The sequence below is a fragment of the Manis pentadactyla genome, chromosome 4, assembly GCF_030020395.1.
Source record: "Manis pentadactyla isolate mManPen7 chromosome 4, mManPen7.hap1, whole genome shotgun sequence".
In the NCBI taxonomy this organism is placed as follows: domain Eukaryota; kingdom Metazoa; phylum Chordata; class Mammalia; order Pholidota; family Manidae; genus Manis; species Manis pentadactyla.
The window spans coordinates 24,139,877-24,156,501 of NC_080022.1; the positions used below are offsets into that span (position 1 = coordinate 24,139,877).

The following is a 16,625-nucleotide window of genomic DNA, read 5'->3' on the forward strand; positions in this document are numbered from 1 at the left end:
TGGCGAGCTTTTCAGGAATCTTGCACAGCGAGGCTCTATAAACACTGTACTAGAAGTTCTTCAACGTTCTTTGTTGGGCAGGGACTTTCACTTCATCTCCGGAAGTTGTGTGGGGGAGGAGGTGGTGGTGGAGACCTGTCTGATGAGTCTGTCTGGTACCCACATGGGTGTATCTGAATCCTGTTTAAAAATACAAGCATATCCTCTCCCACAGGTTATTAAAACATCAGGCCCTTTCTATTGCCCTGTAAGCAGGTGTTTCTATTTTACTAAAGGTTTGGAATTAGTTGAAGACAAAAAGCCACAAAATCATTTCTTTAGTTTACTTAATCTTATGTAACTAATACCTATTCTGCTGAAATCTAGTTCTTTACTAATTTAGGAGTAATCAGTGACTACAAATGACAACAGACTTATAAATGACAATGTTTAAAGATTTGATGAGAGTTTACTGTAAGTTGATAGAAAGAAATTTGGATATTTCTGTAACATAAAACATTCGGTAACAAAGTTTAGCATCATCTTCTTTGACAGTGCTTTCCAGGTAAATATATATATCAGATAAATAAGCCAAATTAGCCAAATATTTTCCCCAATGAGGAGAAAAAATTCCTCTGACATGTTTCAGGGGCCCTCTGGAAAATATCAGAGTGAACTAGAGGTATAAAGCAACTTTTTGAATTTGATTTTGGGAAGCTGTCAAAAAGTTTTTAAGGCACTTGCCTAAATAATCTAAATAAAATCATAAGTCACCATGAAACAATACTTATTTATTTAACCAGAATGACAGTAAAAGATTTTAAAGGCAAATACACAGCTTGAGTAGCATGGCTCCTGCCACATGAGTTATATTCAAGTATTTGATCCATTTTGAGCTTACTTTTGTTTATGGGGTTAAACAATAATCCAGTTTCATTCTCTTGCATGTAGCTTTCCAGTTTTGCCAACACCAGATGTTGAAGAGGCTGTCATTTCCCCATTGTATGTCCATGGCTCCTTTATCATATATTAATTGACCATATATGGTTGGGTTTATATCAGGGCTCTCTAGTCTGTTCCATTGGTCTATGAGTCTGTTCTTCTGCCAGTACCAAATTGTCTTGGTTACTATGGCTTTGTAGTAGAGCTTGAAGTTGGAGAGTGTAATCCCCTCAGCTTTACTTTTCCTTCTCAGGGTTGCTCTGGCTATTTGTGGTCTTTTGTGGTTCCATATGAATTTTAGAACAATTTTCCCTAGTTCATTGAAGAATGCTGTTGGTATTTTGATGGGAATTGCATTGAATCTGTCAATTGCTTTTGGCAGGATGGCCATTTTAACAATATTAATTCTTCCTATCCATGAGCATGGTATGTGTTTCCATTTATTGGTATCATCTTTAATTTCTCTCATGAGTATCTTGTAGTTTTCAGAGTATAGGTCTTTCACTTCCTTCGTTGGGTTTATTCCTAGGTATTTTATTCTTTTTGATGCAACTGTGAATGGAATTGTTTTCCTGATTTCTCTCTGCTAGTTCATTGTTAGTGTGTTAGTATATAGGAATGCCACAGATTTCTGTGTATTAATTATGTATCCTGCAACTTTGCTGAATTCAGATATCAGATATAATAGTTTTGGAGGGGATTCTTTAGGGTTTTTTTATGTACACTATCATGTCATCTGCAAACAGGGACAGTTTAACTTCTTCCTTGCCTATTGGATGCCTTTTATTGTGTTGTCTGATTGCTGTGGCTAGGACCTCCAGTACTATGTTGAATAGAAGTAGGGAGAGTGGGCATCCTTGTCTTGTTCCCGATCTTAAGGGATAAGCTTTCAGCCTCTCACTGTTAAGTATAATGTTGGCTGTGGGTTTGTCATATATGGCCTTTATTATGTTGAGGTACTTGCCCAGTATACCCACTTTATTGAGAGTTTTTATCATAAGTAGATGTTGAATTTTGTCAAATCCTTTTTCAGCATCTATGGAAATGATCATATGATTTTTGTCCTTTTTATTTATGTGGTGGATGATGTTGATGGATTTTCGAATGTTGTACCATCCTTGCAGCCCTGGAATAAATCCTACTTGATCATGATGGATGATCTTTTTTATATATTTTTGAATTCGGTTTGCTAATATTTTGTTGAGTATTTTTGCATCTGTGTTCATCAGGAATATTGGTCTGTAATTTTTTTTTTTGGTGGTGTCTTTGCCTGGTTTTGTTATTAGAGCAATGCTGGCCTCATAGAATGAGTTTGTAAGTATTCCCTCTTCTACTCTTTGGAAAATGTCAAGGAGGATGGGTATTAGGTCTTCACTAAATGTTTGATAGAATTCAGCAGTAAAACCATCTGGTCGAGGCGTTTTGTCCTTGGGTAGTTTTTTGATTACCAGTTCAATTTCTTTGCTGGTAATTGGTCTGTTTAGATTTTCTGTTTCTTTCTGGGTCAGTCTTGGAAGGTTGTATTTTTCTAGAAAGTTGTCCATTTGGTCTAGGTTATCCTCTAATAATTCTCTAATAATTCTTTGTATCTCAGTGGTATCTGTAGTGACTTTCCCTTTCTCATTTCTGATTCTGTTTATGTGTGTAGATTCTCTTTTGTTCTTAATAAGTCTGGCTAGGGGGTTATCTATTTTGTTTATTTTCTCAAAGAACCAGCTCTTGGTTTCATTATTTTTTTCTATTGTTTTATTCTCAATTTTATTTATTTCTTATCTGATCTTTATTATGCCCCTCCTTCTACTTACTTTGGGTCTCATTTGTTCTTCTTTCTCCAGTTTCAATAATTGTGACTAGACTATTCATTTGGGATTGTTCTTCTTTTAGTAGGCCTGGGTTGTTACATACTTTCCTCTTAGAACTGCCTTGGCTGCGTGTCACAGAAGTTGGGGCATTGTGGTGGTGTTGTCATTTGTCTCTATATATTGCCTGATCTCTTGTTTTTATTTGGTCATTGATCCATGGGTTATTTAGGAGCATGTTGTGAAGCCTCCATGTGTTTGTGGGGTTTTTCATTTTCTTTGCGTAATTTATTTGTAGTTTCATACCTTCGTGGTCTGAGAAACTGGTTGGTACAATTTCAATCTTTTTTAATTTACTGAGGCTCTTTTTGTGGCCTAGTATATGATCTATTCTTGAAAATGTTCCATGTGCACTTGAGAAGAATGTGTATTCTGCTGCTTTGGGAGGTAGAGTTCTATAGATGTATGTTAGGACCATCTATTCTAATGTTCAGTGCCTCTGTGTCCTTACTTATTTTCCGTCTGGTTGATCTATCCTTCAGAGTGAGTGGAGTGTTGAAGTCTCCTAGAAAGAATGCATTGCATTCTATTTCCCCTTTTAATTCTGTTAGTATTTGTTTGACATATGTCGGTGCTCTTGTGTTGGGCACGTAGATATTTATAATGGTTATATCTTTTTGGATTAACCCTTTTATCATTATGTAATGTCCTTCTTTGTCTCTTGTGACTTTCTTTGTTTTGAAGTCTATTTTGTCTGATACAAGTAATGCAACTCCTGCTTTTTTCTCTCTATTAGTTGTATGAAATGTCTTTTTCCATCCCTTCACTTTTAGTCTATGTATGTCTTTGGGTTTAAAGTGAGTCTCTTGTAGGCAGCATATAGATGGGTCTTGTTTTTTTATCCATTCAGTGACTCTATGTCTTTTGATTGGTGCATTCAGTCCATTTACATTTAGGGTGAGTATCGATAGGTATGTATTTATTGCCACTGCAGGCTTTAGATTCATGGTTACCAAAGGTTTAAGGTTAAATTCCTTACTAAGAGTCTAACTTAACTCACTTAATATGCTATTACAAACACAATCTAAGGGTTCTTTTCCTTTTCTCCTTATTTTTCTTTCTCTTCCATTCTTTATATATTAGGTATCATATTCTGTACTTTTTGTCTATCCCTTGATTGATTTGGGGGATTGTTCATTTAATTTTGCATTTGCTTAGTAATTAGCTGTTCTACTTTCTTTACTGTGGTTTTATTACCTCTGGTGACAGCTATTAAACCTTAGGAACACTTCCATCTATAGTAGTCCCTCTAAAATAGACTGTAGAGATGGTTTGTGGGAGGCAAATTCTCTCAGCTTTTGCTTATCTGGAAATTGTTTAATCCCTCTTTCAATTTTAAATGATAATCTTGCCAGATAAAAGAATCTTGGTTCGAGGCCCTTCTGCTTCATTGCATTAAATACATCATGCCACTCCCTTCTGGCCTGTAAGGTTTCTGCTGAGAAGTCTGATGTTAGCCTGATGGGCTTTCCTTTGTATGTGATCTTATTTCTCTCTCTGGCTGCTTTTAACAGTGTGTCCATATCCTTGATCTTTGCCATCTTAATTACTATATGTCTTGGTGTTGTCTTCCTTGGGTCCCTTGTGTTGGGAGATCTGTGCATCTCCATGGCCTGAGAGACTATCTCCTTCCCCTGATTGGGGAAATTTTCAGCAATTACCTCCTCAAAGACACTTTCTATCCCTTTTTCTCTCTTCTTCTTCTGGTACCCCTATAATGCGAATATTGTTCCGTTTGGATTGGTCACACAGTTCTCTATTCTTTCATTCTTAGAGATCCTTTTTTCTCTCTCTGCCTCAGCTTCTTTGTATTCCTCTTCTCTAGTTTCTATTTCATTTAATATCTCCTCCACTGTATCTAATCTGCTTTTAATACCCTCCATTGTGCTCTTCAACGATTGGATCTCCGACCAGAATTCATTTCTGAGTTCTTGAATATCTTTCTGTACCTCTTTGAGCATGTTAATGATTTTTATTTTGAACTCCCTTTCAGGAAGAGTCATGAGATCCATGTCATCTTTCTCAAGAGTTATATTAATTTTACTCTGTACCAGGTTCCTTTGGTGTTTCATATTTGTGTATGGCACCCTCTAGTGCCCAGAAACTCTACTCTCTGGAGCTGCTCAGCTCCTGAAGCAATGTCGGGTGTCACAGGGGAGCAGTATTGGTGCCTGGGGGGAGGAAAGAGCTGGTTCCTGCTTCCCGGCTGCTATGCCTGTCTCCACTGCCTGAGCCAGTGGGCCAGGCACACAGGTATAAAACTCTATGCTTTGCATTTGTAGTTGCTGAGGACAGATATTCCCTCTGGCTGGCCTAACACCAGGGTAGGGTTTGCAGTTTGCGAGCCAGGTGGGGCTGGCTGGGAGAAAGGCGCAGTAGGCTGCATGTCACGGAGGGGGTCCTTGGAGCTGTGTAGCCAGCCAGGGAGCTGGAGCACCTGGAAATCATGAAAGCTCCCAACCTGCTGGGCAGAGTGCACCCGGACAATTTTGTCTACCTGTCTTTTCTCCTGAGCAGTAAGCTCCATGCAATCCTTGCCCCTTTAGCAGCCCTCTTGCTAAGGGCTTCCTTGTTAGGAAGTCTCTCAGTTTGCCTGCCTTTCTTTTGTCCCAGAGCAGCTGGATATGGATCCCTGCTTTCCACAAGCAGCTGGAATCTCAGTCTCTCCAGGCATTCTGCCTGTCTTAGCTTTTCAACTCCATAATCACAAAAGCACCATGAAATGTAGGTTTGTGCTCCCAGAGCAGATCTCCAGTGCTAGGTATTCAGCCGTCCCAAGCCTTCCACTCCCTCCCTGCTCTGTTTCTCTTCCTCCTGCCGGTGAGCTGGGATGGAGGAAAGGCTTGGGTCCCACCAGGCCAAAGCTTTGGTACGTTACCCTTTTCTTTGAGGTCTGTTCTTTTCTCCAGGTGTATGCAGTCTGGTGCAGTCCTTCCTGTTGCTCTTTCAGGATTAGTTGTATTAATTATATTTTCGTATTATATGTGGTTTTAGGAGGAAGCCTCTGTCTCACCTCTCATGCCGCCATCTTTAATCCTCTTCTGTACCACTAGTAGATTTCACTCAAGCTGCCTGAGCGGAGCCCATGACACAGTCAGGATGATGCTCACATGCAGGCAGCCGGGACTACTACCATTGCTCAGAAGTTGCCCCACCCCCTGAGGGCTCAGGCTCCAGAGGAGAAAGATACTTCTATTTACAGGAAGGTAGTTGGTGCTGGGAGAATACGGGATCCTGTCCCCTTTAGTAAGGGGATTGAGGTGGATACATAGAAACGCCAGATGATCCAAAGGGCAGGTAGAAATTTGATGATTTAGTAATGAGGTAGTTCACCTGGCAGAGTGGGTACACTGCAGAGTGGAGAAGAGACTGCGACCAAGTCACCAAGAGCCAGGTGTGTGCCAGGTTAAGGAATTTAAGCTAAATCCAGAGAGTACCAGAAACCACTCAAGTGTCTCAATAGGAGACTGGCAGTGTCCAGGAGGAAGGTGAGACCAGAGAGCTAGACATAGGCCAGCTGAGGCCTAAGTTAAGATGGGTGGGTGCCCATCACTAATATTAGGATCTGCCACGGGCAGCATTCTTTGGCTCTGACCCACCCAAGGAAATACACAGCAACCTCCAGTTTTGATTTTTGTGCATTCCTTGACAAGACTACATTCTGCATGCAATTCTTACTCCTGTTCATCCACCCCATGCCTAGACAAAAGTTGGGGCTCCTGTATGAGACACATTGTACTTGTGGCCTCACAACACCCTGTTCTCTCTGGGGCCTGGGTTGGTCTGGCACATGTGAATGCCCAACAAAATGCAGAGACAACTGAAGTGTCCTTCCCTCCAAGCCTCCACAGGCAGGTGTGTTCACCCTGGCTGTGACAGTTCCCTCACCTAGGCCCCTGATAGTCACAGTCCTAATGGACTGGTATATTTCTCTGCTGGCCACAGTGGTTCTAAGCAAAGATCTTTTGGAGGAACCAAGGGGAGGCTGCCCCATCTCTTGGAGCTTCCAAGCAAAGCAGCTCAGAAAGTACCTTCACCCTAGAGGTGTTACTGAACCCTCTCACTTTCCTGGAGAAGTGACCCTGGTGTACCTAGCAGCTCTGATAGGGGGAGGAGAGCGACTTCCCAGTTGTCCTCTCTACCTGTGCAGACCCTTTCCTCTGACCCCTGGTTATTTAAGAAAGTCCTAAATTATGCTTTCCCTTCTGGAGCACTCTGGGTGTTGGAAGCACCTTGAAGAGACCTGCACAAGTGTCTGCAGAAATGGTGCCCATTCCTCTCTAACTCAGCCAGAGGCCCAGGCCCAAGAAAGCCGCTCCTGCCCAGTGGGAGGGGAAGGTGGACCCAGTGCCCCTGTGCATTTTCCTGGAGCAGTTATTTGAGAGCCTGGCCAAGGATAAGCATCAGATGGTGCTCTGGGAGCCCCTGCCAGGTCTTTAAATAGCTGCTCCGTTGATCTAGCCTCCCAGGCAGCCCCAACAGTGGGTCAGCCTCCAGCAGGCACTCGGGTTTCCCTCCTGGGGGCTGGAATTAAGAGACAGGCAGGCAGTGCTGGTTTTCCTCTGACCTGCTGCTCCCTACATGTGCCTTCCAGGCCTGGGGGTGGAGATGGGATAAGCTTGGTCCCTCACCTCATCAATAGCTGGATAGGCCCCCACTGCTGCGTTTACCAGCGAGGAGTGTCTGGGTGATGAGAGACTGGTATTGCCCTCAAAAGACTGTTGTTGACTTTCAGTACTATAAGAGTGACAGTATCTTCCCTCAGGGTTCTTACAAGAATTAAATGTATATAAAGTACTTAGGAGGGGCATTCAGACTGCCGCACGAGGAGCAGACAGTTGGCCCCAGATGTCGACTCTGAAAGCCGAGGAGCCAGCAGTGCAGTAACAGTAGTTAGGAGATAACTTCAACAAGAACTGGCTGATACCCTAAAAAAACGATCTATGTCAGAGGCATCGCTGGAGGTTACATCACGTTACCGAATTAATTTAGAAGATCAAACACAGGATTTAAAGAAGATTGAGGCAAATCAGAAGTCAAGCTTGAAATTGAAAATGACAACTTAGAAGTAATCAAAAAGCAAGTGGACAAAATTGAACAGCTTCAGAAAAACCTTTTAAGTACAAGTTTGGATGAAAAGGAACAGTTAAGGAAGTTGACTAAGTTAAAACAATCTCTAGAACACAGTTTGGATCAAGAAGTGAAGAAAAATAATGAATTAGAAAAAGATTTCTGGACTTGAGAAACTCTTAAAAATGACAAGAAAGTTAAATGAATATGAAAATGGAGAGCTTAGTTTCCATGGAGATTTAAAACCCGATCAAATTGAAGTGGACGTTCAGATTAATACACTGAAACATAAGATTGATCTTAGAGCAAAACTGGAAACTTCATCTTCAAAATGTCTACATCTAGACGCAAGAAATCAAGTTCTTCAACCGGAGCTATTTATGAAAGCAATGCGAAAGAAATGTGAAAAACTAGAGAAGAATATAAAGAAGTTGTAACAAAGTGGAAAACTGACTCATACAGAAATGAATATTGTAGAACACAGCCAATTAGAACTGTATAAGCGGGAGTTTGAAGAAAGAGTTAGACAGGAAATAGTAGAAAAAAGAAGTCGATCTGTTTTTACGGGCACAAACAGCATCTCAAGAAAAGTTAGAGCAGTGGAGAGAAAATAATGATGCTTCAATAAGAAGCCAGATGGAACTCAGAATTAAAGACCTGGAATTTGAACTCTTCAAAACAAAAATTTAAATATTCTAGTAAAATAGAATTGGAAAAATACAAGCAACTCTACCTGGAAGAATTAAAGTTAGAAATTCATTGGGAAATGAACTAAACATTTTCCACAGGACTAATGAGAGGCTAAGAGAGATGAATGCCAGACTTCTTGAGGAGAACCAGCAGAACAGAACTTTACTCAGCACTCTTCCTATGAGGCCAGCGCTGGAAACTCCTTGCATTCGAAATCTTACTCCAAGAGAAAACTTAGTGATTCCTACCACAAACCCATGGACTTCAGATAACATGGAGACGTTCTTTGCCAAGGCCCTCAGTGAATTGGATGATGCCCCACACTGGTGAAGGCCGTCTTCTTTATTCAGTCTGTTGATTCAGATGCTGATCTCTTCCAGAAACACCCTCATAGACACACCAGAAATGGTGTTTTAGCAGCTATCTGGGCAGCCATTAGTTCAGTAAAGTTGATGGATAAAATTAAATGTCACAAGTACATTCATGTTTAAACATTTTTTTTAATTATGGAAAAGAACAAAAGAGAAAAAAAGAATCCATAACCAAAAAAGTACTTAGGAGGGGATCTGGACTCACTCGATAGACGGCTGTCTTCCTAGGCAGTTTTTCCTGCTGCTGCTTGTGCTCCTACGTGCCCACACACACACACACACACACACACACACTCTCTCTCTCTGTCTCTCTCTCTGTCTCTCTCCCCCTCCCCCCTCCTCTCTCCCCCTCACCCCACCTTCCGACAAAGCCATCACCATTTCCTATGGGACCGTAGCTTCTCTGATCGGAAAGTGAGAGGGCTTTTTACATTGCTGTCATACAACCAACATAGTCACCTTTGTTCGGGTGGCAGGGTGGAGGTGAGAGGGACAGCTTAATAAATGTGGGGATGCTCCTCCCATCCTGCACCATCCCGAGAACTAAAGAAGGGTACTTTCTCTTTAAATGTAAATTACCTCCTGCCAGCTCAGCTTTCACAGCTCTGTAACTAGGAGGAGAGGGCTGAGGGCGGAGGGAGCCCGCAAGGAAGCCTCACGCCAGACCCCAAACCTTCAGGTCAGTTGCCCCCTTCGAGGGTGGGGGCAGGGGCAGGGGCAGAATGCGGGTCTAAAGCTCCATTTCGGATCTTGTCTCCTGAGCTGAGCGACCCATTTGGCACACGGCTCTGGAGACTGAGCATGGAACCAGATCCCAGGTCACTCCTAGTCGTTTTTGGCAAGCAGGGGCTCCTGCTCCCGTTCTTCTAAAGTCTCTAATTGGGCCAGGCTGTTGGGAGGGCGAGGCAGGTGATGCACTCCTGTTTCCTCTCTACCACACCCCCTCAGTGCCAGCCAGCCATCTTACGCTGGCTATGGCCCCAGTGCCACCACCATCCCCAAGTGCAGAGTGAGGCTTGGTGGCAGCAGACTCAAGTGAGCAGCTTGGGAAAACCTTGTAAAGGGCCCCCAGACTCCACGGGGAAGACCTCAGCGGACCTGAGGCTCGGGGGGTGGGGCTGGACCGAAGGCTAAGCAGTGCCAGCCACAGACGCAGCCATTGTTGGAGGCCAAGGCAGCCAGCCGCCTGACCACCCACCCCATCCTGGCTGCAGCTGAAGGGAAGCAGGGACTTTATGCTGGGGAGGGTGAAGCTGGAAGCAAGTCCCAGGGAACATCAGGGGGGGGGGGGCACCTGGTATTTGCAGTTGGGAGTGGGGTGGAAGAGGTGGGATGCCTGTGCCTGAGTGGAGGGAAACCAGCCTAAGCCCTGCAGCACATGAGGGTTTGACACGGGTCTTCTGGGCGCCCACACCCACACCTTGGTCGCCTCCCATGCTGACAAGGTGTATTGATAAATAGAACAGAACAGCCTAGTTAAGCCACCCCTAATCCACAGCTGTGCTCCTGTCAGCTCATATCCACTCTGTCTCCCCTCACATTTCCTCTGCCAGCTCCGCCCTCAGCTACAGGGAAAGGAAACCCCAACATCAGCAACAGAAGTGTTCGGTCCAGTCCTTTCAGGCAGAGCCTAGGTTTTCAGCAAAGGCCAGAGGGCAGGAAGGGACCTGAGTGGGTCCCTTCAAATACAAGTCTGTAAGCCCAGCAGTAGATGCTGGCACCTGGCCCTGCCCATACTGGACAGATGAGGGGACAAAGGCCCTGACAATTGTAAAGGGACAGAAGTTCTCAGGGCCCTTTCTCTGCAAGTCTCAGGGATTGCTGGGTGAAGGGATGACTGCCTCTCACTATCTCAGTGGGGTTGCCTCCCTCCCAGGACCCGAGTCCCAGCCCACAACCAATGGAGGACAAGAAGAAGAAAAGGAGTCCTAAACCCTGCCTGACCCAGCCAGCCCAGGCCCCAGGCACGCTACGCAGGGTCCCCGTGCCCACCAGTCACAGTGGCTCCCTAGCCCTGGGACTCCCTCATCTGCCATCCCCTAAGCAGCGGGCCAAATTTAAGAGGTGGGTACAGAAGGGAAGCAGGAAGAAGGGGGAGGGGGGGAACCTCAACTTTAAGCTGAGCTCTGTGGGGAGGAAGGTAAAGGGGCCTTAGCTTTTAGTTACTAAGCAGTAATTGCTGCTTTCCATGGGGCTGAGCAGGCTGGCTCCTGGCAACTCAAGAGATGCCTCAGACCCAGTCCCTCCCTTCAAGCATGTGGGGAAAAGGCCAAGTGGGTCACTGGGATCACACAGTATGATGATGCACCTCAAAGCAGGGAGTGAGCAACACTGCCAGGAAGTGAGAGTCAGGGAAGCCTGTTGGGTGGGCTGGAGAGAGACAGTGTTCTAAGCTGAGGGACTGGCCTAGCATAAGTGTGGAAGAAAAACATTGTCTGGAAGGTTCCAGGAACCACAGATGGTTTCGTGGCCCTGGAATGTCATGGGGCAGATGGTGAAAGGATACTCAAACTCAGGTATACAATGTGAATTCCTTATTTTTTAATGAGAATTTATACAATGTGAATTCTTTTCTTCTTTTTTAATGATTGGGAATTTGTCCATGTTTGTTTCCCACTAAACATGTGTTCTTTCTCCGATTACTGTTTCCTTGTGGCTTTGCACACCACCTGCCTGAGGCGCACGTTCAGGGATGGCCACTGTGGTTGTAGGTGAAGCCCAGGGCTGGGGCAGTATTGGCAGAAAACACAGTTGGAGAGGCATAGGGGCCAGGCTGAAAAGGTCATTCAATGTTATCCTGAGGGCAATGGAAAATTCAAAACAGTTTTTAAATAGAAGACAGGCAGAAAGATATTTTGGGGAGATGTAAGATAGCTCTCATGGCAGTAAAGGAATAATAGTCCCCAAATTCACTGAGAACCAGTAAGAACAAATGATTCACCCAGAGTCACAGGAGGAATGAGTGAGGTGCTCAGACAGGAACCCAGAAGCCCCCCAACCCTAGGCATAGCTCTAGCTGTTACTGGCAGAAAAGACTTCTTTGACCTCTTACCCTCATCCCTCATCCACTCCCTTCCCTTCACCAATCCTTGTGCCCAGGGCAGGGCCTGAAGAACAAACTTTCATTTATGTTGGTGAGTTGCTAGGAAGATGAATTAGTACATAGACAGAGGTCACAAAAGACCTAGCTGCCCCCACCCTGTGACATGGTCGTGCACACCCCACCCAGGGCAGGCAAGGAGAAATGTCGCCCAGTGCTGGTCGGAGCAGGGGGTGGCTCTGCAGGCACGCCTCTGCAGCACTCCTTCCTGACTGAGGTGACTGATGTCTATGAGATGGAGGGGGGACTGCTGAACCTGCTCAATGATTTCCACTCCGGCAGGCTGCAGGCTTTCGGTGAGTCCGGGGGGCTGGGCTTAGAGGGTGTGTGGGTGGGGCTGGAGGGCCTGGTCTCTGGGATGCAGATGGGGCGAGGGTACCAAGATCGCTCCCAGGGCTCAGACAGGTGCTGTCCAGGAAAGGAATGCTCCTTTGAGCAGCTGGAGCACGTGCGGGAGATGCAGGAGAAGCTGGCCCGGCTGCACTTCAGCCTGGATGTGTGTGGGGAGGAGGAGGACGAGGAGGAGGAAGAGGATGGTGTCACTGAGGGGTTGCCTGAGGAGCAAAAGAAGACAATGGCAGACCGCAACCTGGACCAGCTGCTGAGCAATGTGGGTCAGGGCTGGGTGCTTCAGTTCCTGGGGGTTCCAGGGGGTGGGGGAGGGACATGCCCCTAAGGCCATTCCTGGGCCCTGGGTGAGAAGCTGGGGAGTACATGGAGCCAAGAGCTCTGGGCCCCTCAACTTCACGAGAAGATGGCCCCCAGAGCATCTGGGGTTTGGCCTAGTTCCCTTCTTGACACAAACCTCCTTTACTCCCCCTGTTGACAGCTGGAAGATCTTAGTAATTCTATGTATCCTTTCCAGGGGACCTGACAGTTTGTATGTGTGCTTGCCTCCCAGAGATGAAAGCAGTTTCCTCCTCCCCACCACCTCCAGAGTATTTAGGTATAAACAACTTCCTCAACTCTTTCAGTCTTGCTGAGTCAGAATTAGCCACAAACTGCCCCCACCCAGGTAGAGGAATGCAGGAAGAATTTCCCAAAGAGTAGGAGAAAAGTGGCTGCAGGAAGTATGTTTTCCCTAATCAAAACCTTCGCAAGTACTTTGGCAGACACCAATCCACCACAAAACTTGTCTGAGGTCCTCCTCCTCTTTCAGCATTGAGCAATTATTTTTACTGATTTAGATTATTCCCCATCCAGTCCGAGTCAGAAATTTTGTGCACGCACTTGTGTGTATAGACTGAGAGAGAAGAGGGTAAGCCACCTAGCCAGAAAAGCAGGTGGGGACTGCAACCTCAGACTACGGGTCACCCCCACCTCCGCCGAGTCCCCTGACCCGGCCCCTTTGCGCAGTTGAGGGAACAGCCTGTACAGGATGGGAAGACAGGGCTGGAAAGACTGGAGCCCAAAGCATCATAATCCTTGACTGGCACAGACAGAAGCTGCACCTGGCTGAGAACGCTGAGCCTGAGGAGCAGTCGACTGTGTAGGTGCCGGACCCAGGCCCACACTGCCCCCTCTCATTCCCTTTAAACTGTGACTTTTTATGGATTCGACGGGGTATTCCGCGGCCCCCCAGGTGCTATGGGGAGGGGGGCACTGGATGGAATTAAACCAGAAAAAAAGCAAGCAAGCGGCTCTGTGCTCTTCCTACCCTCATGGCTCCTTTACCCGGCGGAGATACCCATGTGCAAAACACATCGGTTAGAGAGGGCCCGCTCGTCGGGGCTGCAGTCGCCGGTGCGGCTCTGAGTGTGGGAGTTGGGGACTCGCGCAAGGACGCACGCGCTAGCTCGGGATAGAGGGACGATTGCCGTGGCGACGGCGGGGGCGGGACCTGCCTGGCCGGAGCGCGGCGCGGCCTAGTGACGCACTGCACAGGCGCCCGGCAGGCGGACAGACCAGTTGGCGCCCGGATGGAGCGGGAGAGGGAGCTGGAGCGGCCGATTCAGAAGGTGTCAATGTTGCAGGTGCGAGGCAGGGTTGCACGTTTCCCCGCGATGGAGTCTCGGACTGGCACTTTCGAACGAGATGAGGCTGTCACATTTAGTTACCTACCCGTGTGCCAACCTCTGTTGATCTGACCCACCCCTACAGCCCCGAAGAATGGTGGGCCCCCCGGACCCACCGCGCTCCCCCAACTTCCCCACACGCCCCTGAAGGATCAGGGAAATAGCGGGAAGGGCCTTAAGTCAAAAAGGGGGATCCAGTCCGGCATGTTCATTTGAATCCCAAGAGCCCCATTGCTGTGCATCACCTACCATTTCTGCCTGGGCGGGTCCCTTCCTAGAATCACCGGGATGACCTCTCCAGGAGAGTACCCCAAGATGCCCCCACTTTTGCAGTGATACAAGTTTTATTTTCCCTCGTTCTCCACACCAGGCCTGCGTCCGGGGCTTCTTGGTCCGACGCCAATTCCAGAGTCTGAGAGCTGAGTATGAGGCTATTGTACGAGAGATCGAGGGTGATCTGGGCATGCTTCAGTGGACTGAGGGCTGGATTCCTCGGCCCCGATTTCTTCCAGAGGTAGTACCCACCCCAAAGCGAGAAGGGAGGGGAAGGAGACACCTGGGCAGGGGATCAAGGGAATGGTAGAATCCAGCCTTGCTACCGACAAATTTCTCTCAATGTAAGGGCTGCACTCACCTCACCATCCTGAATCCTCACCAACTTGTATGCTAAATCATGACAACTTATATCTGGAGGATTTAGTCCTGGGGTTCTCATTACCTCTCTGACTGATTTCCCAGAAGCCAAAATCCCATCGGACCTGGAAGGCCAAAGAGAGGGTGCCAAATTCAGAGCAGAAACTAAGGAGCCACCTCCAATGTAAAGAGCCTCAGAGAGAGGCCCTCTGGGAGGAGATGATGCTGAAGAAGTCAGGAGAGAGCTTGGCAAACTCAGGAAGTCTTCCTTACACAGATGACAGCCCCTGGCTTCAGAATGAGCAAAGGAAACCCAGTCAAGAGAAGGCCAGAGATAGGTCAAAGATGGAGAACCCAGGTACTTCTCTACTACATTAGAGCAAGCCTCTGCTTCTCTCTAGGCCTCAGCTTTCCCATCTGAAAAGTGAAAAGCTAGTGCTAGATGAACTGCATCCCTTTCCTTCTTTCCTCTGCCTGGTTGAAGCAACTCATGGGTGGGTAGGGGGAAGGTGCCAGGGTCTAGTGCTAGGCCAGTGCCCAGTGTCTACTCCTCAAGGCTTTCTCTCTTTGTTCCTCCCTCCTTCACAGGACTGCCCCATAGCCACACTGAGCTCCAGGAGCTTCAGTACCACCGCAACCACTTGGCCATGGAACTATTGTGGCTACAACAGGCCATCAATAGCCGTAAGGAGGTAGGCAGTAACTTGGAGCACTTTCTACACATTTAAGGCCAAGGGTGGGGGTTAGGGAAAAGCCTTCTGATATGCCCAAGCAGGCCTGCCTGGTATAATGTCTGTTCTCTTCCCCAACAGTACTTAATTCTCAAACAAACACTGAGATCCCCAGAGGTGATCAGGCCAGAGACAAGCCCAGCATGTGCCGAGAACACAAGGCACAGGCCTATGAGAGAGCTGGGTCACAACCAAGCCCACCACTGGAAGACCAGTCCCTCAGAAACAAGACCAGTGGAGAGCCAGACCAGGCAGATGATTCCTGCTGGACGCTCAAATTACAACCCCACAAATCCCCAGAAAGTCTGGCCACTCCAGAAAAAATCAAGTACAGGGATCCATGCTACAAAAGGACTGGACAACATCTGCACACACCATCAGATAACCAGACCACAGAGAACAGGCTCACCAAAGAGCCAGACCATGGGGAACAGACCTCTAGAGAGATCTGCATGCAGTTGACAGAACTCCTGGAGGACCACACCCCAAAAGGCCTCAAACCTAGGCTAGGGGCTACTATTCTGGAGAGGCCATGACACATGTAACCACATTCCAAGAGGACCCAAATATAATATTAAGGACGAGTCTCCCAGAAGGCCAGACCACAAAGGGTCTGATTGCTAAAGAGCTAGGCCACAAGACTTGGGCCTCTCAAAGGACCATGTCATCTGGGGTGGGACTTTGGCAGAGCATGGTGGCCCGGGTCTCTGGGAAACTAAACTGTCCATGGACCAGACCCCCAGTGGTAAAACCTCCAGAGAGAGAACCTCCAGTGAGCCTAGCCATGAAGAATGGAAAAATGAGGGAACTGTACCATGGAGATGAAGGTCACCTGAGAAATATCTTCCCCAGGGTGAGACCACACAGGAGGGGCCACTGGAGGAGCAGGCTGTGGGAAACAGGACCACCACGCTGGGTCCTGGGGAGCCAGGGCAGGACCAGGTTCCAAAGGGAGATGCTGCAAAAGGCAATGAAGGGGACAGGTCCCCATTCTAGCTCCTGGTATCAGCTCTATCCTCTAACCTTTGGTGGCTACTGGGGCCCAGAGAAGCTGGAGCCAAGAGCTGGCACCCATATGGGGGAGGAGAGAGGATCCTCCTTCATCCTCTGCTTGCAGCTTAGTCCAAATTTTGGGACAGGGAGTCACCTGGGGTAAGTAAAGTGGGAGAGCTGATTGAGAATAAAGGTTTTTCACAGATTTCTGAGCCTGGTTGTATTCATCTGCCTCTGGTCAG

The 16,625-nt window shown here is 47.1% G+C and overlaps 2 protein-coding genes across 6 annotated transcripts; both read left to right on the forward strand.

Annotated features, from left to right (window-relative positions):
* Nucleotides 1-9,368: 9,368 nt before the first annotated feature.
* On the forward strand, nt 9,369-13,643 carry CCDC28B (coiled-coil domain containing 28B). Of its 5 annotated transcripts, none has more exons than XR_008996958.1 (6): nt 9,406-9,590; nt 10,788-10,975; nt 12,141-12,307; nt 12,428-12,621; nt 12,877-12,957; nt 13,368-13,488. XR_008996958.1 is itself a non-coding variant. In XM_036885161.2 (6 exons), the coding sequence occupies exons 2-6, from the start codon at nt 10,812-10,814 to the stop codon at nt 13,502-13,504; spliced, it is 603 nt and encodes a 200-aa protein (XP_036741056.2). In that variant the 5' UTR covers nt 9,412-9,590; nt 10,788-10,811; the 3' UTR covers nt 13,505-13,643. The 5 variants fall into 5 exon arrangements, 4 of the variants coding, with proteins under 4 accessions (XP_057355925.1, XP_057355927.1, XP_057355926.1 ...); XM_036885161.2 differs by lacking the exon at nt 12,877-12,957 and adding an exon at nt 12,841-12,863 and having other exon boundaries at nt 9,412-9,590; nt 13,450-13,643; XM_057499942.1 differs by lacking the exon at nt 12,428-12,621 and having other exon boundaries at nt 9,369-9,590; nt 13,368-13,643.
* Nucleotides 13,644-13,807: 164 nt separating this feature from the next.
* On the forward strand, nt 13,808-16,588 carry IQCC (IQ motif containing C). Its single transcript, XM_036885159.2, is given in 6 exon segments — nt 13,808-13,984; nt 14,397-14,540; nt 14,765-15,017; nt 15,248-15,351; nt 15,472-15,505; nt 15,508-16,588. Coding segments are annotated over 6 exon segments (1,008 nt in total). The 5' UTR covers nt 13,808-13,930; the 3' UTR covers nt 15,927-16,588.
* Nucleotides 16,589-16,625: the final 37 nt, after the last annotated feature.

Bases quoted from the DNA above. Each gene is read 5' to 3' on its own strand.
- CCDC28B (XM_036885161.2), top strand. From the start codon at position 10,812: ATGGAGGACAAGAAGAAGAAAAGGAGTCCTAAACCCTGCCTGACCCAG. The intron at 12,308-12,427 runs GTGAGTCCGGGG...GGTGCTGTCCAG, and splicing joins CGGCAGGCTGCAGGCTTTCG to GAAAGGAATGCTCCTTTGAG. The intron at 12,622-12,840 runs GTGGGTCAGGGC...CCCTGTTGACAG, and splicing joins TGGACCAGCTGCTGAGCAAT to CTGGAAGATCTTAGTAATTC.